At 39.8% G+C, this 23,367-nt stretch overlaps 2 protein-coding genes across 2 annotated transcripts; one reads left to right on the top strand and one right to left on the bottom strand.

Moving 5' to 3' along the window:
• The first annotated feature begins 1,507 nt into the window (after positions 1-1,507).
• Positions 1,508-7,363, top strand: LOC103520057 (uncharacterized protein MAL13P1.304). Its single transcript, XM_008485151.2, has 7 exons — positions 1,508-1,568; positions 1,982-2,735; positions 2,795-3,926; positions 4,014-4,227; positions 4,418-6,040; positions 6,184-6,693; positions 6,783-7,363. Exons 1-7 carry the CDS (start codon positions 1,508-1,510, stop codon positions 7,361-7,363), a joined length of 4,875 nt encoding a protein of 1,624 aa, XP_008483373.2.
• A 194-nt stretch (positions 7,364-7,557) lies between these two features.
• Positions 7,558-23,274, bottom strand: LOC108253778. The gene is made up of 3 exons (XM_017448391.2): positions 22,903-23,274; positions 10,581-13,670; positions 7,558-10,017 (listed from the first exon to the last, which is right to left on the bottom strand). The coding sequence occupies exons 1-3, from the start codon at positions 23,272-23,274 to the stop codon at positions 7,558-7,560; spliced, it is 5,922 nt and encodes a 1,973-aa protein (XP_017303880.2).
• Positions 23,275-23,367: the final 93 nt, after the last annotated feature.

The raw sequence follows: 23,367 nt of genomic DNA, 5'->3' as shown, positions 1-23,367 counted from the left end.
ATCCGGATGCGATACCAAAAACATTTGCGGAAATTGTGGCAGATGAAAGGATCCATCCAGACAAAACTGATGAATCTCGTGGAAAGAGAAAAGACAGGAGTGAGAGAATAAAAGGACGAAAATCTACGAAGAGAGATTACAAAAGCGAAAGATCCAGTAGAAGCGATTCTAAAGAAAGTGAAAAGTCACACCGGGCTCGATGGTCGCGTGAAAGTTATCATCAAAGTGTTAGCAATAGGCGAAAACACTATGACAAACACTCTAAAGACAAATTCTCAGAAAAGACACGTCATCACGAAAGTGATAACAAAAGAAGAAAACACTCTGAAGGCAAACACTTTGAAGACTCACAGAGAAAATCAATCGAAAGCAAACGACAACCTGTAAAGAGCATTCAAACAAGTGTTGAACCTCCAAAAAACGACACTTATGAAGGGTACTCCGACGGTATCAACCTGGAAGAAGAATACCCAGCAAGTAAAGAAGAAAGCAGCGGCTCCCTGATTGATCCTTATGACGAGAACTTTTCCGACCACTTCAAGAAACCCTTCGTGAAAAGACCAGACGTGGGAACCGTGAGTGATTTCAAGGAAGAGCTAGAGGACCTGTCCAGCGATTCTTATGTTTCCGAGAGCGAAATTGACTACAACGAAAGCAATGATACTTTCGATGATGAATACATCGACGGGAGAACGCCCTACCACCCACTATTCGGTAAAATCCGAACGCCGAAGTACCCCCCAGGCTATTTTTTCCAGGACCCGAAGAACTATACCTTCCCGAGGGTTCCGCTCGGGCATACGCCACGGAGGAATGACGTTCACCTCCCAGAGGTGGATTCTGAGGAGGAGCGATTCCTGGAAATGGTTCCGGACGAGATGAAACCGGTTTTTCGAGATCCGCGTCGGTTACAATATCGTCACGACCGGCTCCTGGACCGAATGGACCTTTACGATGAAGGCTTCCAGAAGTTCATCCTGGAAAATCATAAAATCAAAGACGAAGCTGAGCGAATCAAACGCGAGAACATCTCAACAGACAAACCGCTGGAATACGTCGAAGCTGTGCCTCAACTGAACCGAGAATTCAAACGATACCGTCTCTTGCTGCGAATGATCAACACGATTATGAACCAAACCAACTACAACGTCACCAGACTGAGTAAAAATCACGCGAAGATGTACGGAAAACTCAACGAACTCGTCAGTAGACAGAAATATGTACGGTCTAGCTTCTACAGGCTCACGGATACAACGCCCATGACTACACCAATGGTGACAGAGCGTACAACAAGGTTCTACTTGAAATACCTGAACCAGTTTCGACCTTTTGGTGTTTTGTCGAATATGAGCGTTACCTTGCCCGATATAAAGTATCAGCAGAAGGCTGCACAAAGCTACAATGATAGCCTGTATGAGTATCTAATGGCATAACTTCTCCAAGACAACATAAGGTGAATAATTTTCAGTCTGTGAACCAGTTTCGACCTTTTGGTGTTTTGTCGAATATGAGCGTTACCTTGCCCGATATAAAGTATCAGCAGAAGGCTGCACAAAGCTATAATGATAGCCTGTATGAGTATCTAATGGCATAACTTCTCCAAGACAACATAAGGTGAATAATTTTCAGTCTCTTTCTCTCTTTAAATGGAACCCCACTGTGTTCTGGCAGTTTTTTCTTTTCTTTTTCTCAATATTTCTAGACTATAGTATCGTGCCATTATTTTATTAATTTCCTCCCCTAACATATCAAGGGTAGTATTTAGTAGTCTTTTTATTCTTTTTCGTTATTTTCTTATTGGTTTTGTCAAGTATCAAAGGTAGTATTTAGTATTAAGGGAAAGAGAGGTATCCCAAAACAGGAAAAATGTTAAAAACCAATGAGGTCTTGGGTACTCTGCTTTGAAATAAAGAATAGAACAGCAACTAACCTAAAACTAATAATAAAATTGGAACTAACTTTACCTTGGCATTTTTTCTAGGTCAAGAAAATATCAGGAAAAGTCGGATTCAAAAAAGAATTAAAAGAAACGATGACAAAACTGCCACAACCGAGGCATATAACGGCAGATTCATACGGAAAAAGAAAGTCAACCGAATCTCCGAAGCACTGTATGAGATCAGAGTTCAATATAACATAACCTATGGAGCAGACAATGTCACAAGTGTAACACTGCTGAGAACTCCTGCCAAAAGACGTAAAAGAAATGTGGAAGGAGATGAAGATCTAGCCAATGAAGAAGTAAAAGACAACAACGATGGAAGATATAAGAGAAATGTAGAACCAAATGGAATTCTAGTCAGCAACGAATTAAAATCGAACATAAACAGAAGACATGAGAGAAACGCTGGAACAAAAGGAGATCCACCTAAGGAAGAAGCAAAAGCTAACCAAAGCAGAAGACATAAGAGAAATGTAGAAGCTAATGCAGAAACGCATGGAAATCCAGCCAACGAAGAACTAAAAGCCAAAAAAGGACGATCCCAACGAGAATTCTTCATGGACAACGTAGCCGATATCAACCGAAAGGCGGAAGAATTCTACAACCAGCTGCAGGCAGACCCGACCTACTTGAATAAGATCCGGGCCGACAGAAACGAAGTCTACGCAAAAACAGGAACTCAAATAGTGACTACTCACCTAAAAGTTCTCTCTCCAAATCTATTGAAAGCAGCGACTCGCGAAGGTCTAGAAGAAGAAAGTACAAAGGACATGCTTCCAGAGAAAGGCACCAAGCGAAACCTTTGCGAAAATATAATAAGCACATTGACAGTTATGAACAAAGCCTCCACAGTCGAAAATACCACAAGAAAAGCACCAGTGAAGAGTCCTACAACGTAGCCGATATCAACCGAAAGGCGGAAGAATTCTACAACCAGCTGCAGGCAGACCCGACCTACTTGAATAAGATCCGGGCCGAATTTAATAACGAGTTCCGAGCCGCCAACTGCAACAAAGAAGAGGTCATCATGGATTTCATGATGCGCAACCAAAGCGACCGAGACGTTTTCAACATGGACGCAATGATTGACCAAGTTGCCGACCCCAAAGAACGAGAAGTGTTACGCCGACCTGTTCTGGGCATACGACCGGAGATTCTGTACAACCGAGCGAAGGTGAAAGAGTTTGCGGACCTGCTGGAAAGGCAGGGCAACGGCGAGCCCCTGAACCGTCCGAAAAGATCTGACGGAACCAACGGACGACAAAACGAACTGTCTCAGAAGGGTGCCAGACGATCCTACAGACAAGGAAACAACGAACAGCCCCAGAACCGTGCAAAAAGATCTGACGGACAAATTAACAACAGACAACACAACGAATTGCCTCAGAATCGTGCAAAAAGATCTGACACACAAACAAACAACAGACAACACAACGAACAGCCTCAAAAGAGAGTCAAAAGATTCTACATGAGCAGCTTGGAGCGAGAAAGACTCAAAGCTTGGAACCTCTACTACAACATAACAGGAGATGAAAAGATGATGAACGAGCTGAGAGAGGGGTGGAAGAAGAATACCACGCAAGTACACTACATGAGAAAACGCGATATTGGAAATCCCCAGAGAGTCAATCCTCAGAAGAGAGTCAAAAGGTTCGACATGAGCAGTTTGGAACGGGAAAGACTCAAAGCTTGGAACCTCTACTACAACATAACAGGAGATGAAGCAATGATGGCCAACCTAAGAGAGGGATGGAAGAAGAACACCACGCAAGTACACTACATGCGGAAACGAGATCTTCGGAGCAAGCGAGAGAGTGCGCCAGATTCGAACAAAGCCGAGCAAGGACCACTAGGTAAAACGCTAATCCTTGAGAATTTCTTTCAGGGAAACAAAGTTGAAGCGAACCAGGTTCATGCGAACCGGGCTCAAGCAAAACAGGCAAACGAAAATTTCTTTCGGGGAAACAAGGTTGACGCAAACCAGGTAAACCGGGTTCGCCGAAAACGGGTCAAACGTAGCTTCATATTTTAAATATTAAGATTATGAAATCCTTTTGTCTCATTTCCCCAGGTGTTGACGCGGACCACAACGCTGCGTCGCCGCATCACGGATAACCGCATGAACGACGCGGTGTACGACGAGAAGGCGCGTCGATTCTGTCAGCTCATGGGATACGACGACGCCGAAGCGCTGGTGGAACGCGGAGAAGAGAAACGCGGGAACGGGAAACGGCGTCGAAAACGGGATAATGATGTAAGTGGTGGAAATGATAATGATATAACTGGTGGAAATGATGGAAATGAAAATAATGGTTGTGATAAACTAATGAATGGAAATGTTAGAAATGATGCGAACGGAAATGGAAATTATAAACGTGATGAAGTAATTAATAGAAATGAAAATGATAGACATGATAAAGCAAGTTCTGAAAATGATAGTAATGTTAAAGTAGTGAATAAAAATGGAAATGTTAGGTGGAAATGATGGAAATGAAAATAATGGTTGTGATAAACTAATGAATGGAAATGTTAGAAATGATGCGAACGGAAATGGAAATTATAGACGTGATGAAGTAATTAATAGAAATGAAAATGATAGACATGATAAAGCAAGTTATAAACATGATAGAATTGTTAATGTAGTGAATAAAAATGGAAATGCTAATGATAGAAGTGATACAAATGAAAATGATAGACATGATAAAGTAAGTTCTGAAAATGATAGTAATGTTAAAGTAGTGAATAAAAATGGAAATGTTAGAAGTGATTCGAATGGGAATGGAAATGTTCCGAATAAGTATGGAAAACCACTGAAAAGACCAACGACCAAACTGTACGCTGTTTTGGACTATGGAGACGGACCCTCGCGAGATATTCCGATCGGGCAAAGAAAAATCAGAAAAAATGTCGTCAAAATAAACATGGGAGAAACTTTCCTCAGGAATCAAGCTCAGAAATTGTTCTGGTACAAGAAACTCAAAAGGGAAGGCCCGGTGACGCTCAACTATAAAATCCTGACAACGTACATGCAAGGAGAGAACGTGACGCTGAAATTCATAAGGAAAGTCTACTCCTCCGAAGAAAGTATGGAGAAAATCCCGGACAAAAAGGGGATCGGAAAAGAAATGGAAGAAGAAACAAACAAAAAGAACTATGACCGGGAATTAACAAAATACGTAGACATCTCTCGGTTTTCTAAAGAAATACAGAACTTAGAAGACACACCAATCCGAAGAAAAAACGATAAACTAGTTCAAGAATATTTGAAGCAACACGGACTTTATCCTGAAAAAGGGTTGAACCCAAAAGAGACAACACCAAGGACAACATTCACTGGATCAAACGATCTCGCACCTATATCAAAAGAAAACAACCTAGGAACAAATATCCCAAATGATATGACCACACATCCATTAGACAATATGCCAAGTCAATTGCTGAAAATAATGTCACTTTTACCCGTAATACAGAACAAAAAGAACATTAAACATGTGGGGGATGGAGTTCTAAAAGAAACATATAAAGATTACTTGAAGGGACAGAAGAATGTGAAAGAAATTAAGAATAAATTTGCCTCATTATTTGGTGGCAATCCAAACATACCACTAAACATTGATACAACACACAATCATTTAATTGAGAACCCAGAAAACAAAGATGACTTAAAGGGAGCATTGGACATGTTGTACGGTAAAAATAACAAAGAAAAACGAAAGATGAACGAGGAAGAACTGAATCTATTGGATAAATGTCAACGAGTAAATAGCATTTTGGATCAAATAATTGGTAATGATACTAAAAAAGTGAACAAAATATGTCTGGATAATCGCATAGATGTTAATGCGCTGGATGTTGATAAAGTGCGGAAAATTGGAATAGAAAAAGGCGAGCAGGAAGAAACAATAAAGGATCGTGTTGAGACTACTAGAAAATTTAAAGCTAGAGATGAAGAAAGAAGTGAACAAAATATTCGCCAGAGTCGAGAAAAACTCAAGAAACACACGTCCAGAGAAAGAAAGACGCACAGAAAATACACATCTGAAGATATCGAAACAGATAGAAAGGATTCAGCCGACCTATCTACAAACGCAATATTAGGTTTAGTGGATAAAACAGTCAAAGGTAACAAAAATGACAAGGATTTCAATGAATTTTTTGATAAATTCAGAGCCGACCAAGACAGCCGGCAAGATTACAGTGCAAGACTCAAAGACCTACTAACCAAGCAAACGCAATATTAGGTTTAGTGGATAAAACAGTCAAAGGTAACAAAAATGACAAGGATTTCAATGAATTTTTTGATAAATTCAGAGCTGACCAAGACAGCCGGCAAGATTACAGTGCAAAACTCAAAGACCTACTAAACAACAAACAAAAAAGTCCGGATATAGCGTACGGGGAGATTTCAGAAATGGACGACAAACTAAAAGCTTTAGCTGAAAGGATATGCAAGCAACCAAGCGCAAATGACCCACCTAAAAGTGAAGAACAGAGTCATGAAAAGAAAAGTAACAAACGATGGAAAGAATCACTTAGCAGAACAGAAGATGAAAAGAAACAAAGAAAATCCAAGAAATATCACTCAAACGATGACAGATATGATAGTACGAGGAAGAAGTACAGAAGATTTTATAAAAGAAAGAACTCCGAAGACAGTAAAGAGTCCATACAAGAAAGTAATTCTCGAAGACTTCAAAGACATAGAAAACGAGATCGCAAAACCAGACGGAAAAATCAAGAAGAGTCTGATAGTCCATACAAGAAAGTAATTCTCGAAGACTTCAAAGACATAGAAAACGAGATCGCAAAACCAGACGGAAAAATCAAGAAGAGTCTGATGCTTCGAGATATAGACGAAAACAAAAGGAGGACAAAAAATCTGACAGCAGTGAACTCAGGAAAATATTTCAAAAGAAAGGTGAGCTGACAGAACATGATAAAGACGCCATGCGAAGAATTTTCACAGGTAATAATGAGAAGAACATTATTTTACCGGAGGATTACGAATTTGAAAGATTAAGAACTCACAGAGAGAACAATGACTATTTTGATGAAATGCAAAAGAAAGAATCGAAAAATGATGGCACCTCAAGGTTTGATCCGGATGCGATACCAAAAACATTTGCGGAAATTGTGGCAGATGAAAGGATCCATCCAGACAAAACTGATGAATCTCATGGAAAGAGAAAAGACAGGAGTGACAATATAAAAGGACGAAAATCTACGAAGAGAGATTATAAAAATGAAAGATCCAGTACAAGCGATTCTAAAGACAGGAATAACAGAATCAAAGGACGAAAAACTATGGGGAAAGATTACAAAAGCGAAAGATCCAGTAGAAGCGATTCTAAAGAAATAGGATCCATTCAGACAAAACTGATGAATCTCATGGAAAGAGAAAAGACAGGAGTGACAGAATAAAAGGACGAAAATCTACGAAGAGAGATTATAAAAATGAAAGATCCAGTACAAGCGATTCTAAAGACAGGAATGACAGAATCAAAGGACGAAAAACTATGGGGAAAGATTACAACAGCGAAAGATCCAGTAGAAGCGATTCTAAAGAAAGTTACAGTTCCCTCTGTCAAACCTCTTAAAAAAAATTATTCTAAAGATCAAATATAAAAGCACGTTTTTTGACAAGATGAGAGGATGGATGCAATCATGGACAAGGTTTGATTGTATTCGCTTTTCCCTTCTCCAGTCCTCGGGTACGATGTCACCGGGCCTTCCCTTTTGAGTTTCTTGTACCAGAACAATTTCTGAGCTTGATTCCTGAGGAAAGTTTCTCCCATGTTTATTTTGATGACATTTTTTCTGATTTTTCTTTGCCCGATTGGAATATCTCGCGAGGGTCCGTCTCCATAGTCCAAAACAGCGTACAGTTTGGTCGTTGGTCTTTTCAGTGGTTTTCCATACTTATTCGTCTTCATGGATTCGAGTTGCAATTGCTTGGTCTTCAATTGCGTCAGCTGGTGGCAATAATCCGGGTAGCCATCTTTGATTTTCTCCTCTTGTATACGCCTGTTCAACACCGATAGATCTATGCAAGAGGATTCTTCTTTATATCTTTCTTTCCTTTCTTCCTCTTCTTTAGACCTATCTTTAGTTCGACTTATCTCTTCCTCGCTTGTTTTGTCAGAGCTGGGTGGTCTTCTCCTTTTCTCTAATTTATGAGACTCTTTTCTTCGGCCTATGGCGTATTGACGTCTCCTTTTAGAATGTTTATAAGAACTGTCGGATCTATCATATTCTGAGCTTTCATATGACGACTCTTTTCTTCTTTTTCGCCGTTTGTCGGACTCTTCACTGGTGCTTTTCTTGTGGTATTTTCGACTGTGGAGGCTTTGTTCATAACTGTCAATGTGTTTATTATATTTACGCAAAGGTTTCGCTTGGTGCCTTTCTCTGGAAGAATGTCCTTTGTACTTTCTTCTTCTAGACCTTCGTGAGTCGCTGCTTTCAATAGATTTGGAGAGAGAACTTTTAGGTGAGTAGTCACTATTTGAGTTCCTGTTTTTGCGTAGACTTCGTTTCTTCCTGTAGTTTATCACATCCGCCTTTGAAAGGTCTCTGTCTTCTTTGCTGTTCTCAATTTCGTGCACTTGTCCTAAAGGGTTTTTTCTGATGTTTCTTTGATTAAAGGCAAATCCAGCCATATTTGATTGCCGATTTTTTGGATTTTCAGAATACTCGGAAGGTTCTTCGTTGTGGGAGGTTTCTAAACTCTTACCTTCATCTTCTATCATATCACCGTTTATCTTTCCTTCAAGGTCCTCTATGGTTTTCATTGTGATAAATTCTTCGTTTGTTTCACTTGGCTCTTCTGGGAATAGTGTGTTTACTTCAAGACCATACTTTTTCTTATAGTTTTCAATATCTTCCGCGCCTTCTTCACTTTTATAATTTTTCCTCTCCTCTGTTTCCTTTACATGTTTCATTGTTGTAGGGAATGTATTGTACATTTTTCTCTCAAAGTTCATGTTTTGTTCTTTGTAATAGGCTTTTCTCTCTTCGCGATATCTCCTGTCGTTCCTGCAAGGTGGAGTAAGCAAAGTACAAGTTGATCTTTTAGTTAGAAGTTCAATCTCTTTGTCAGCTATCAATTCTTTGAAAGTTTTAATTTTCTTTGTAGTTTTCACATCTTCTAACTCTTCGTGATCAGTGGAAATACCCAACTTCTTATTTAACTTGTTTATGTAAGCTTTTCCTCTTTGTAGTCTTTGTTCCAACAAATCATCCATTAATTTACTTTTACTGTCGTCGTCTTTCGAGACATGAGTGGTTTCTTTCTCATGGAAATATTTGGTGGTGTCGCCCGTGAATTTTGTTTTATAATCATTTGTTTTATCTATATCAAATAAGTGTTCAAATGTACCCGTTATGTTAATGACATTGTAATTTTTAAGGATTTCGTTAATGTCTAAGGTACATTTTGTCAAATGTTTCTCTTTGTACATAGCGTCATAGGTTTCTGATGAATAAAAATGGAAGTCGTCATTGAGTTGTTTTCTTACTCGCTTTTCCTCACTTGTAAAGTAAATGGACTGATTTTGTTTAGGATTTACTATAATGCTGCGTTTGTTTAATTTGCGCTTGATTCTGAAACCTTGTCGAGTATTTTCAAAAGAATGGCCTTGTTGGCATCTTTGTCTGAATTTTTCATTCGACTTTTCCACCAAATTGATATCTGTGTTTTTGCCAATTTTGTTGTCCACATTTCTTTTATTCCTCTTATTCTTCCTATTCTTTCTGCGTTCCCTCATTTCCCTTTGTTCGTCAGACGTTTTGTCATCCTTATCCTTCAAATATTTCTGTATGTCGGACGAAAAATCTTCATACCCATTTGTATAGGACCCTAATAGTTTTTCTAAACTGTCCACTGTCGTCTGTTTTCTTTTTATAACAAGGTCTTCATTGATTTCTTTTAAGAAATGTCTTCTTCCATGGACATCGAAATCTTCTATATCAACAATGCTACCATTTTCACTGTAATGTATGGAATACCCCACTGTGGTTCTAAATACATTGAGTTTTACCTTGGACTTTGGATAGCCCGTAGGGATTTGCTCTAGCTTAAAATATTTTGAATTGTATTTCAAATGATTGGAATTTTTCACTAGTGTTATTTTAGGATAGAAAAACTCTGTCTGATTTTCATAATAATATATCCCTTGGTCTAGTAAAAAAATGCGGTTTTTTAGTCTGAGATTGATCTTATCAGTACGATTATAATCAAACCAAGTGTCGTTTGAGTTGTAAAATTTGAATGTGAATGGCAGTTTTTGCTTATTATTACGTAATGTATAGTACTTACCGAATTGGCTAGCGTTATATTTCATCAAGTGCTGATAAAAGTTCAAATATTGTCCAACTATCAGGGGGTCTTTTGTTGTTTTTTGTCCTTTGATATGTGGTGGAAGTATGTCTTGCTTTGAATTTATAGTAACAATATGAGAAATGCGCACAAAAGATATGGAATTTAACGGCTGGATTTCACGAGGGCAGTTATGAGTCCAGTTACGGGCTTCGTGTAAAGATGGCATCCAATAACTTAAACAAAGAATTTTGTCTCAAGAAAAAGAGAGTTGACCAACTAACTATCTCGATTGTTAAGGTGTGTAGTTGAATAGTTGACCTCATCATCATCAGCTAATATAAACGTTATTTTCTGTTGACCATCTTTGGTGGACATACCCTCTGCGTTTGTATCAAAGGATTCAGTTCGCGTTTCTTCAATTTTCCCCAATTCAATTTCAACATTGTCTGTTTCCCCTCTCTGCGTTGTCTTGTCCATGAATATCAAAGTGCTTGGAAAGTGTCCATGGTTGTCTTTAAACTCCGCGCTTTCCCTCATCCTGTCTGGAGGGAGGCTGGTCGATAGGAATTCAGGATTGGCGTAACACATGCCTTTGATTGCATCCTTGTCGTTCTCGTCAATATCTTGTGATTCCCTTGACTCTTGGACTGTCGTGGGCTTCGTTTCTTGCTGCAGTGTTCCCATCTCTTGGACTGTCTTTTGCTCCAGTAATTCCGTTGGCTCCGTCGTCGGTATCGTTTTCATGGTCAAGTTTCGCATTCCTATCGGCCCCCTTGTGCTGTATTTCCTGAAGCCCATGTACACAAACCTCGCCTCGTCCGAAGAAATCCTTTCCAGCCCACTCTGCACCTCTTTGTTAAACTCATTGGTGTCTTTATCCGCCAAAGCTTTCATTCCATCTAGGCTCATATTTCTGAAAAACATCCGTGATCGCTGTGCCTTCCTGACGGCCGCGCGTCGCACAAAGTAAGACCCACTGGGCTGTGGAAACTGACTGTTATGTTCCCGGTATTCCTGGTGCTTGTAGAACTGACGTTTGACGCGGATTTTGACGGCAGTTCTGTTCGTGATGTCCACACTGGCATCTGGACCATCGTAGTCTTCGCTATCGGCGTTTATATCTACAGTTTGGTTGCATTGGTTTAGTTCTTCAAGTTCTTCCCTATCGTAGAGCTTTGTATCTACAGTTTGGTTGTATTGGTCAACAGTTTGGTTGTGGTTTGGTTCTTGGTTGCATTGGTTTGGTTCTTCTTCCGAGGACGTCACTATTCGTTTTACTCTCGTATGCGCGTCAGGCCACACCGGCGTTCGTTTCACTCTCGGCGAAGTGATTCGTGTCGTTCTCAAAGGCGTCGGCCAGAAGTAGTGTTTCTTCGAGTCCGAGTCGAGGTCGAATAGTGGCAATTTCGAATCATCGGACACTGAGTAGGGTAGTGGTGTAAACCAGTTGATCGTTAGTTGACTCGGTGGGGAGGCGTCCCTATCGATGCTATCTTCAAAGCAACTTGCCCAGGATTTCGTTCGGTTCGCCTGTCTCTTGACTCGGTGTTTTATAGCTCGGCCTTTGATTTTATGTACTTCGCTGTCGACAGCAGTTTTTGTTTCGACCTTCAAAAGTGTTTCGTCTTTCAGAAGAGTTTTAGTGTCCGCTACTGCACCGCCGCTGTATTTTTGTCTAAAACTAAGTTTGTCCATCTCTTCATTCATTTGGTTATGTTCTTCTTGATTTTGTAATTGGTTTTGTTCTTTGTCTTGAATAGGGTTGACGTTTTGGTCACCGCCTAATCCTCTCCTCTTTCGTTTATTTCCTTTAGTTATACTTTTAAAGTAGAGATTCTTCAACGCGTCCATAGGATTGGGCGTTGTTGTCACCCGATTGTCATATTCGCGATAGAATTTCTTCAACGCTTCCATTGTTGGATTTGTAGTTTTAATTTTATTCTTTTCGAGGTTGAAAATTTCCTCCATATTGTTCCGGTCTCCTTCGCGATCTTCATAATCCGTACCTTTTCTATCAAATTTGATCGTCGTTCTGTGCTTACTTGCCGTGAGTGTCGCGAACGCCCGAGGATCAATACAGCCGTTTCTATCGACAGCCTTATTCTGTATCATGTCCAGTACTTCGTTGCGGTCGACGCGTTTGAAAGCCCCTTTGTCGTAGTCGGATCCCATGATATCTCGAAGTCTTTTAATTTCCTGCGAAGTTTTTGGTTTTCCTCTCTCGTTACTCGGTTCTAGCACGAAAACGGACCGTTTGTTCCTCAACTGAGCTATTTCTTCGTCATAGATGTCATCCAAGTCCACATTTTCATGTAGTCCTTCCTCCAGCTCTCTTAAATCTCTCTTCTTTAGTTTCAGCGCCTTCAGTTTCTTCTTCTTATCCTTCAGTTTTTTAAGCAACGTCAGTATAGTGTCTTCGTCCTTCGCTTTCCTTTTCTTTAAGCTTTCTCTTCTCGCGGCTCGTTCTTTTTCCTTCTTTCGCATTCGTTCGCGGTAGCTTTCGTAAGCTCTTTTGATTCGGATTTTGTTTTGACCTTTGTTAGGCAGTTCGTGTGACCATTCGGTTTTTTGTACGATGATTGGTTCATTTCCGAGTTGTCTTTTCTCTCTTTGGACTGCATCTTTCACAGTTGGTTCATCGCAGAGTTGTCTTTGTACATTGTGAAGATCCCTTTTTTCTCTTTGTACTACTATATTCTTCACTACTGGTTCATCGCCTATTGCTCTTCTTTCTCTTTGTACTTCATTTTTCACCATTTCGTCATCGCGTAGGTCTCTCTTTTCTCGGAACAGTTCATTAATATCATATCGTCTCACAGTTGTAGTGACAGTCGTCACAGTTGTGGCTTCCGTTTCCGTGTGTCTAATATACCCATATTGTCCCTGGTACAGCTCTCCGTTCTGAATTTGTTCTCGCAGTTTTTCATAGTCCTTGTTCGGTCCTTTATCTCCGAACTTTTTCTTCCTCTCTTCTGACGTGATTACTTTGGCATCTTTGATATACCCTTGGAGGATGTTGTTGTCTCCGTTCGAGTTTTGGGCTATCATGACTTCAGCGCTGCTTTCGTCAGCATTTGCTTTTCTCTTGATTCTTATACGCTTCGCATCTCTGGTTTTACTTTGTGCATGTGGAATTTCATTTTGTCCAAATGGAATATTTTTTGTCTTTTTGTCGCCTTCAGCATTTTGTTTCAAATCCAATAATGCCAATAGTTTCTCGACCTCGATGCTACGTTCTTGTCGATTTAGGTTTTCCATTTCGTTGTTCTTATCACGTTTATGTCGTTTGATATGGGCTTGTACGGATTCTCTTTGGTCATCAACATCCCCAATACTTCTCTTATCTCTACCGACTTTGTTGTCACGATTCCAATCCAGTATTGCCAACAGCTTTTCTATTTCATGAATGTCCCGTTTGTGTCGAATTGACAGAGCCGGAGAAAACATTCCCAGATCAAAGAGGAATATTGACAGAGCCGGAGGAAACATTCCCAGATCAAAAAGGAACATTAATGGACCAAAAAGAAGCATTGTTAGACCAAAAAGAGACATTCGCAGATCAAAAAACAAGATTGTTAGACCCAAAAGGAGCGTCGTCTATTTCAGTAACAAAGAAGGCAGCCAGGAGCGAGTTATCCTCGAAACCCTCCAACACGAAGGAAAAGACCCGAACAAAACCATCAACAATGCTATTCGCATCGACAAAGACGCGTTCATGAAATACATGGCACTCAAATATCCGCAAGCCCTTGGAATTAACATGACGACACCTGACAAAAGAGTGCTGGAGCTTTTCAAATACGCTTTGATAGCAAACTCGTCAATGCTGTTGAGAAGGGATCAGGGATTCAAGCATCCGGACCCGAATAAGATGAAAATCATCTATAAACAGAGAAATAGTAGTAAGATTAACGTGGATACCTATACGAGAAGAAGGAGAAGGGAAGTAGAGATGAAACAAGCAGTTGATCAAAGTCTGAGTGAAAACAAAACTATTGATAACGAAAGTGAAAACCAAACAATTGCCAAAAACGCCCAAGAATCTAAAAATAATGAGAAAGAAACCAACGAGGATACTTCTAAGAGACCGAAAAGACATGTAGGGATGAACCTATCCCAAGTAGTTAATCAAAGTCTGAGTGAAAACGAAATTGATAACCAAAGTCGGTTGAGTGAAAACCAAACCGCCAAAAACGCGCAGGAAACTAAAAACACTGAGAAAGAAATGAATGTGGAAACCAACAAGAGAAGTAGAAGACAAACAGAGATCAAGCAAGAAATTAAAGAAAATATGCGTGAAAACAAAAGGACTGATAACAAAAGCGCCCAAGAAATCAAAAGTACCGGGAAAGAAACGAATGACTTCCGTTCATTTCTGAACAACATCAAAGAGATGAAACGAAAAGAGAACGATGAAAGGAAAAAAGAACCATTCCATAGTTTTGTCAACCAGCTCAAAGCGATGCGAGAAAACGAAAACATCGAGAAAGTACAGAAAGAGAATTACAACAAATTCGTGGGAGGACTGAAAGACATTAAACATGAAGAAGAAATGCAGGCACAATGTGTGGTACCTTGTACAGATAAAGCAAGTGATGAAGATGTACTCGCAGATGTCAGATATAATTTGGCCCGCGCGATGGACTTTCGAGACAAGGAACTCGAGAAATCGACGAAAAAGTTACGAGAGAAGGTCGATGAAAACCTTAAAGAAAAGGAACATAGACAATCCATGAAAACTTTAAAGAAAAGGAACATCAGCAATGAAGTTGCCAAAGAAAATGAACCCAAAGAAGACAAGGAAATGTTAGCGGTGAAAGAAATACATGAAAATTATAATGCACAAGCTAATAATTTTCGTGAGGTGATCCAAGAGAGACAATCCATGAAAAGGTTAAAGAAAAGAAACATCGACAATGAAATTGTCAAACTAAATGACCCTGAACCCAATTTAGAAGAAGCGAAATACAAAGAAGCGTTTGCTGTGAAGGACAATAAGCATAACAGACAATTAGAAGACTTAATTGAAAATGAAGAAAGACCACAACGAAGTCATATAAAAGAGCAAATAAACTCAATCAAAAATGAACAAAGAATTGCACCAAAAATACATAGGAAAGAAAAAAGATCAATTTTGGCGAAAGGAAATATTAAATCAGAACTGAACAAGCATATTGAAGGTATGAACTAGTTTAGTGAACTTGTAATTTCTTTCAGAGAAAGACCCCTTCGAAAAACCATTAGGGACCAAAATCTAATCGGAAACTTTTTCTGGCAATTTTCCCCCTTATTGTTACACGAACTGAATCCTTTGATACAAACGCAGAGGGTATGTCCACCAAAGATGGTCAACAGAAAATAACGTTTATATTAGCTGATGATGAGGGGGAAAATGCCAAATTTATCAAAATCGGCGAATCTTTCTGGTGTGTCCGTACTACAGTCGATCGACAGTATGCCGATAGTCGATCGGCCGTCGATTATGTCGGTTGAATCGTCCACACTGCTTCGATAACATAGTTTTGTCTTGTCAATCGACGGCCGGTCAACTATGTTTGGTTTATCAAAATCGGCGAATCTTTCTGGTGTGTCCGTACTACAGTCGATCGACAGTATGCCGATAGTCGATCGGCCGTCGATTATGTCGATTGAACCGTCCACACTGCTTCGATAACATAGTTTTGTCTTGTCAATCGACGGCCGGTCAACTATGTTTGGACACACCTTAACAATCGAGATAGTTAGTTGGTCAACTCTCTTTTTCTTGAGACAAAATTCTTTGTTTAAGTTATTGGATGCCATCTTTACACGAAGCCCGTAACTGGACTCATAACTGCCCTCGTGAAATCCAGCCGTTAAATTCCATATCTTTTGTGCGCATTTCTCATATTGTTACTATAACTTGCGTCTCAAACAGATAGAGATAAAGGGACTACATGTCCCTAATTCGACAGTCTAAATAAAGCACTATACTACTACTTTACTATACTTATTGTAAATGATATATTGTAAATAACATTTCGGATTTACACGAAGCCCGTAACTGGACTCATAACTGCCCTCGTGAAATCCAGCCGTTAAATTCCATATCTTTTGTGCGCATTTCTCATATTCTTACTATAACTTGCGTCTCAAACAGATAGAGATTAAAGGGACTGCATGTCCCTAATTCGACAGTCTAAATAAAGCACTATACTACTACTTTACTATACTTATTGTAAATGAGATATTGTAAATAACATTTAGGACAAACACATAGCTGTTAAACAATAAATTCCTTCTAAAAAAAAAAAAAAAAAAAAAAAAAAAAAAAAAAGTGCAATGTAAAAACGTTTTAAAAAAAAAATTCCTATAAAAAAAAAAAAAAAAAAAAAAAAAAACAGTAAAAAAATGTGACTCACACATTTTCGAATGGTATTTTCAGGCTTCCAAAATCGTGAACCCGCTCCCAACCTACTCCGATGGAAACGACAAATTCTGTACGTGTCCGGGCGAAATCTGAGCCGGACAAAGAACGATACCGAAATCCGGATGCTCCTCCGAGACAAATACGGCTACCTGGGAAACGACTAGAACTGAATCCTTTGATACAAACGCAGAGGGTATGTCCACCAAAGATGGTCAACAGAAAATAACGTTTATATTAGCTGATGATGATGACGATAACAAATACTGGAAGGAGAGACACCCAGACAAAACCGTGGAAGAAACACATGCAGAAATCCCGGAAACAGATCCATCGCGAAACCACTACCGCCACCTGTCCGGCATGAGCAAGGTATTGCATGAGAGTTTCCTGATCAACACCAAGAACGACAAGGTGACGAAGAAATATCGCATCATTCAGAAAGATCATCTGAAGGTCAGACCATCCGACGGTCCTATCCTGGCGCCCATTATCCCACTGTTCCCACCGTACGTGTACGCGTTCAATACGACGAATCAGAGAAACGAACTCGTTACGCAGTACCAGAGATTCGCCAACGTCGAAGCCATGTTGAACTTTACAGACAAGAAGAAGATCATTCACATGAGAGACATCCAGTTGAAGCCCGTCACCAGATTTCTGTCTTCCGGGAATAAGGTGTTCGACAATTTCCTATTTGAAAAACGCCCGGACACGGTGTATTCTCTCTTCGAGAAGAAGGAAGGACTCACTGGCAGACGATTGGAATCCTTTGAAGGATATCTTGGTACGGTGAAGCGATTCAAACCTGCGGAGAAAGCGTATACGTTCTTATCGTACAGGAAAGTTGAGCCAACCAGGCACAGCACGCGGTGGAGAAAGGAAAATGTGACGTACGTTTTTTACACGAACAAAGGACACGAGAAGACACCGTACACCATGAGTCGAGTGCCAAAAAATGTCACGCGGTTTATCTTCCTTAACAAAACTGTTAAGAAAGATTTCAACAGAAGCACCAAGTACATTTTCCAGATGAACAGTGACACAAGTCCGTGGCGAGAGAAAGGCAAGGATCTGACCAAGTACAAGTTCTTCAGCAATGACAACTTCACAACCCACCGCCTGCCAAGCAAGATACAAAAGTACAACTTTGTCGTTCAAGACAAAGATATCCTCCTCAACGCGTATTTGGAAAGTCAAAAAGAAACACCCAAAGAAAAAGCGACGGATCTGTACGAACAAAAGATCAAACTATTGAACGAACTCAACATAAATCTGGACACGTTGAAATGTTACAACTTCAGTCTCGCCGATTTACAACTGATAAAGCAGCTCCGACAGGATAAGGACGCGAACAAAGAACTATCTAGCTTTGAAAATCTCATTCTGGAAAGGATCCTGTATATCTCGTCTATATCTTTGCTGAATGTCCATCGTTTTTCCACTCTGTTTGTATTCTAACCAAGCTTTAAATAAGATGTCCTCCTCCGTTTTGTTCAGAATAATATCTTTCAAAGTTTTAAATCTTCTAGTTGTGTCTTCCTCTTCTGCTGTTATTTTCTGTTCGAACATGCCTCTATATTTGTCAAAGTTTTGTATGAAAGGCGTACAGTTTACCAGCGTAGGGAATGTCGTGCCGGTTGCTTCAAAATGTCTTGCTTTCATTTGTTTCATTCCGTGAGGTTTTGACCTCACAACGAGAAAGTCGTTCAATGCTCTGAAGCCTTTTCGTGTTTTTATGGTTTTGAGCTTTTGTGGTAGAACTAGACATCCATCGCGTCGGTCAGGTTGGTCCTGTAGTAGGTTGAACAGATGTTTTCTTATATTTCGAGCTTTCGTAATGATCTGTCGGTTTCGACCCCTTCTTGTCGTGCTTTGTACTTTTACAAATAGCATCCCGCGAAATCTATTTCTCATTCTTCTTTTTCTCTTGTTAGTCTTGTCGGTATCAGTGTTGCCCAGTGTATCACCTTCCGTTTGTAAATCATTGTTCACTTCCTCACGAATTCGGTTGCTACTATCAGTGTTTCCGATTGTATTAGCTTCGGTTTGTAAATCATTGTCCACTTCCTCACGAATTTCGTTTTGAGTGACAGTTTGTTTATTAAAAAAGCTCGGGTCTATTTCTTCAAAACTTTGGTTTGGATCAAAAACGATATTTCTCTGATTGACGGGACCACCATCTCTTTGATTGCTCGCGTGGTCTGCCTCTCTCTTGTATCTCCTGTATTCCCATTGAAGCGCCTTTGTTGTCTTCTTTGCCGCCTTCGTCTGATTCTTTTTGTACAGGTTGTAGAAGTAAGTGAATCGCAGCAGCTCTTGCAAACTTCTCGTGCTCGTCAGCTTATACTTCTCCATGATATTTGACACCACGTCGCTTGTCACGTATATTCGGCACAGCTTTCGTTCCTCATCTGAAAATCCATAAAATTTATTTTTATCAAGTGGCGTCGGCGTTTTGTACGTAGTCGTCACCAAGAGACCCTTCCGTATGAGTTCGTCCTCGCGTTTCATTTCCTCGTCAAAGTAGTGAATGTCAAATGGTTTCTTCGTCTTCCCCATGCGTCCGCTTATATCGTACGCCTCAAAGTTTTCGAATTTTTTAACCCCCCATGTTAACCCTGACGTCGTCCCCTGCGTGGAAAATTCCGCCGGATCTAAAACGGAACCGGACGGAAACGTTTGTCTAAAAGCATCGCACGGATCGAACGGTACTCTATAACTTTCGGAATCATACTCGTCTGACGAGTTAGTCTCGCAAGTAGAACTCCACCTTGCGCTTTCCGTTTCGTTCAAATGATTGCGGCGCGGATGCACCTCGAACGTCCGGTATATATCTGCCGATTTGAAATTTTCAAAACTTGGAATACTATTGGCGTTGCATTTACGACTTGAGTTATGGCTACAAGACCTTTTACTTCTCTTGTTCCTAATTCTACTGTGGGTTTCAATTAGACTCTGTAAGTTGGCTAACATAGTGTGAGCTTTCAAATCACCTTTTCGAATAATTCCTTTCTTCAGTACACCACCACTGTATTGTCTTCTAAAAAGTGTTTTGGCAAAGTTTTTATTTTCAACTAGGTTTGCCCGGTCTACTTGTCTTTTCTTCCTTGCCATTAACGTTGTCATAATTCTCTTGTTGAACGCATCGATCATAGTCTTTTCCAAACTGCTGTGGTTCCTTTTGCTTTCCCTATCCAGCTTGAGTTTTAACAGTTTGATGAATTCGTTCCGCCTTATGCCTCTCGATTGGACCGTCTGGTTTTCATTTACTTGGAGCATTTCGTCTATATTCCCCGGGTTTACTTCGTCCTGTTCCACACTATATCGCACATCTCGTTCTTCTGTATCCAAGTGAGTTGTTGTTTCCACATCAATATACTCGTCATCGTCATAGATAGGAATGCGAAACTTGACCATGAAAACGATACCGACGACGGAGCCAACGGAATTACTGGAGCAAAAGACAGTCCAAGAGATGGGATGAAACAAATGAAAGCAAGACATTTTGAAGCAACCGGCACGACATTCCCTACGCTGGTAAACTGTACGCCTTTCATACAAAACTTTGACAAATATAGAGGCATGTTCGAACAGAAAATAACAGCAGAAGAGGAAGACACAACTAGAAGATTTAAAACTTTGAAAGATATTATTCTGAACAAAACGGAGGAGGACATCTTATTTAAAGCTTGGTTAGAATACAAACAGAGTGGAAAAACGATGGACATTCAGCAAAGATATAGACGAGATATACAGGATCCTGATGAGAACGTCAATATACAAAATAAAAATAAGGAAGGAATAAGATCGAAACCAAAAATTGTTTCAAGACAAAACCAAAGAGTTCCAAACTCACAAAGACAACCAAACACACAAATACAATTTCAGACAACTCAAAGAAATAAAACTCAACGAGATTATGGTGCTTTTCTTAAAAACTTAATGGGCCACTCTGCAGAACGATGGAAAACTACAACGGAGAACGAGAAATACAAAAAGTACAACTTTGAAGAGTATCAAAAACTGTATGACGCCAAAGTTGCAGAGATGCATTCAAGACGGGCGAGAACACAGGACCAAATATTTATCCAAAACTATATTGAAAAAATTAATCCCAATGAACAATCGAGAACGGTTGCAGGACAAGCACTGTACAGAAGACCAAACAACTATGCAAACCCCAGTGGAAGGGACAACTACATGATCAGGAGGCGAAATCTAACAATCTTAAAAGAGTGTGCAAAAGCAGACGTCTACAATCCATATTATGAAAATAAGAATTTATATAATGAAAAAGACTGGAGGAGGTTTGATGTTTATGCGGATGACTCGCGGTTGAACGACCGTTTCGTAGAGGAGGAGATGGAAAGAAGACCGACCATGATCCCCCTACTCATTACTCAAGTTTATCAGGCCAAAGTATATAAAAACCGTGAAAACCGTGATAAATTTAAAAGAGATCTTACTACTGACTGGCATTTGATCGAACGCACAGCGCCAACCGATCCTGAATACGAATTCGACATGAAACATATCTCTCGAGTTCCAAATCAACAACCTAAACGTCCAGGAAAAACGCCCTATGAAAACAGCGCAATCTTCAACAACCCTGATTCGGACACCGAAGAAAATAGACAAAAATTTGAAACGGACATGCGAGACTTTTTCGGAAGCGACATTGAAACCATGACCGAAATTGACAAGCAACGCGAAAGAATCCGAGAGAACTTTATAAAACAACTAGAAGAAAAAGAAAGAAAAGAGAAACTGCAGAAAGAGGAAGAAAAATTAAAGGGTGCAACCCAAAGTCCTCGAAATAGGAGAAAGAGAGAAGAAGATTGGCATCTAATAGAACACACAGCCCCTACTGATCCTGAATATGAATTCGACATGAAACATATATCTCGAGTACCAAACCAACAACCAAAACGTCCAGGGAAAACACCTTATGACAACAGCGCAATATTTAACAACCCTGATTCTGATACCGAAGAAGATAGACAAAAGTTTGAAAAGGATATGCGAGACTTTTTCGGAAGCGATATTGAAACCATGACCGAAATTGACAAGCAACGCGAAAAAATCCGAGAGAACTTTATAAAACAACTAGAAGAGAAAGAAAGAAAAGAGAAACTAGAAAAAGAAAGAAACAACGTCAACGCAACAAAAAGAGCCAAACGGGAAGTGCAGAAAACAATAAATATTGGTCCACCAATTGAAAATATAAGAATGAGATATAGTGGAGGATTTGTGAATCAAGCGAACAATGTGCCAAAACATGATACCGATGGAAACCCAAATGCCAAAGAGAGTCCACTGAATGTTAAAGTAAGCTCTTTTGATTCGGATTTTGTTTTGACCTTTGTTAGGCAGTTCGTGTGACCATTCGGTTTTTTGTACGATGATTGGTTCATTTCTGAGTTGTCTTTTCTCTCTTTGGACTGCATCTTTCACAGTTGGTTCATCGCAGAGTTTTCTTTGTACATTGTGAAGATCCCTTTTTTCTCTTTGTACTACATTCTTCACTACTGGTTCATCGCCTGTTGCTCTTCTTCCTCTTTGTACTTCATTTTTCACCATTTCGTCATCGCGTAGGTCTCTCTTTTCTCGGAACAGTTCATTAATATCATATCGTCTCACAGTTGTAGTGACAGTCGTCACAGTTGTGGCTTCCGTTTCCGTGTGTCTAATATACCCATATTGTCCCTGGTACAGCTCTCCGTTCTGAATTTGTTCTCGCAGTTTTTCATAGTCCTTGTTCGGTCCTTTATCTCCGAACTTTTTCTTCCTCTCTTCTGACGTGATTACTTTGGCATCTTTGATATACCCTTGGAGGATGTTGTTGTCTCCGTTCGAGTTTTGGGCTATCATGACTTCAGGGCTGCTTTCGTCAGCATTTGCTTTTCTCTTGATTCTTATACGCTTCGCATCTCTGGTTTTACTTTGTGCATGTGGAATTTCATTTTGTCCAAATGGAATATTTTTTGTCTTTTTGTCGCCTTCAGCATTTTGTTTCAAATCCAATAATGCCAATAGTTTCTCGACCTCGATGCTACGTTCTTGTCGATTTAGGTTTTCCATTTCGTTGTTCTTATCACGTTTATGTCGTTTGATATGGGCTTGTACGGATTCTCTTTGGTCATCAACATCCCCAATACTTCTCTTATCTCTACCGACTTTGTTGTCACGATTCCAATCCAGTATTGCCAACAGCTTTTCTATTTCATGAATGTCCCGTTTGTGTCGATTATTTAGGGATTGTATATCCTCCATGTTACCAAGGTCCTCGTTTAGATCTTCCTCACTTATATCAACATTGTCAACGCTTCTTTTATATTTGTTTTTATCGCGCTCGTCCATGTACATATCATGTTTGAGCAGGCCAGTGGCGTTCTTTATCTTAATGATATCAATCCAATCATCTACATTCGTTTTGGCAATGCGGTCTTTTCCCAGGTAGCCGTATCTGTCTCGGAGGAGCATCCGGATTTCGGTATCGTTCTTTATCCGGCTCAGATTTCGCCCGGACACGTACAGAATTTGTCGTTTCCATCGGAGTAGGTTGGGGGCGGGTTCACGATTTTGGAAGCCTGAAAATACCATTCGAAAATGTGTGAGTCACATTTTTTTACTGTTTTTTTTTTTTTTTTTTTTTTTTTTTTTTTTTTTTTTTTTTTTGAGGGAATTTATTTTTTA

This window comes from Diaphorina citri, unplaced genomic scaffold, assembly GCF_000475195.1.
Source record: "Diaphorina citri unplaced genomic scaffold, Diaci psyllid genome assembly version 1.1 scaffold3160, whole genome shotgun sequence".
Taxonomy (NCBI): Eukaryota; Metazoa; Arthropoda; class Insecta; order Hemiptera; family Psyllidae; genus Diaphorina; species Diaphorina citri.
This window is presented reverse-complemented; position numbering and strand designations above follow the sequence as displayed.

Excerpts from the sequence above, each read along its gene's own strand:
- LOC103520057 (XM_008485151.2), top strand. The coding sequence starts at position 1,508 with ATGAGCGTTACCTTGCCCGATATAAAGTATCAGCAGAAGGCTGCACAA. Across the intron at positions 1,569-1,981 it reads TGCACAAAGCTATAATGATA|GTCAAGAAAATATCAGGAAA; the intron begins GCCTGTATGAGT and ends CATTTTTTCTAG. Across the intron at positions 2,736-2,794 it reads CTTCCAGAGAAAGGCACCAA|TCGAAAATACCACAAGAAAA; the intron begins GCGAAACCTTTG and ends AAGCCTCCACAG.
- LOC108253778 (XM_017448391.2), bottom strand. The coding sequence starts at position 23,274 with ATGGTATTTTCAGGCTTCCAAAATCGTGAACCCGCCCCCAACCTACTC. Across the intron at positions 13,671-22,902 it reads ATAATCGACACAAACGGGAC|ATTCATGAAATAGAAAAGCT; the intron begins ATTCATGAAATA and ends CACAAACGGGAC. Across the intron at positions 10,018-10,580 it reads TATTAGCTGATGATGATGAG|CTAGAGCAAATCCCTACGGG; the intron begins GTCAACTATTCA and ends AAATATTTTAAG.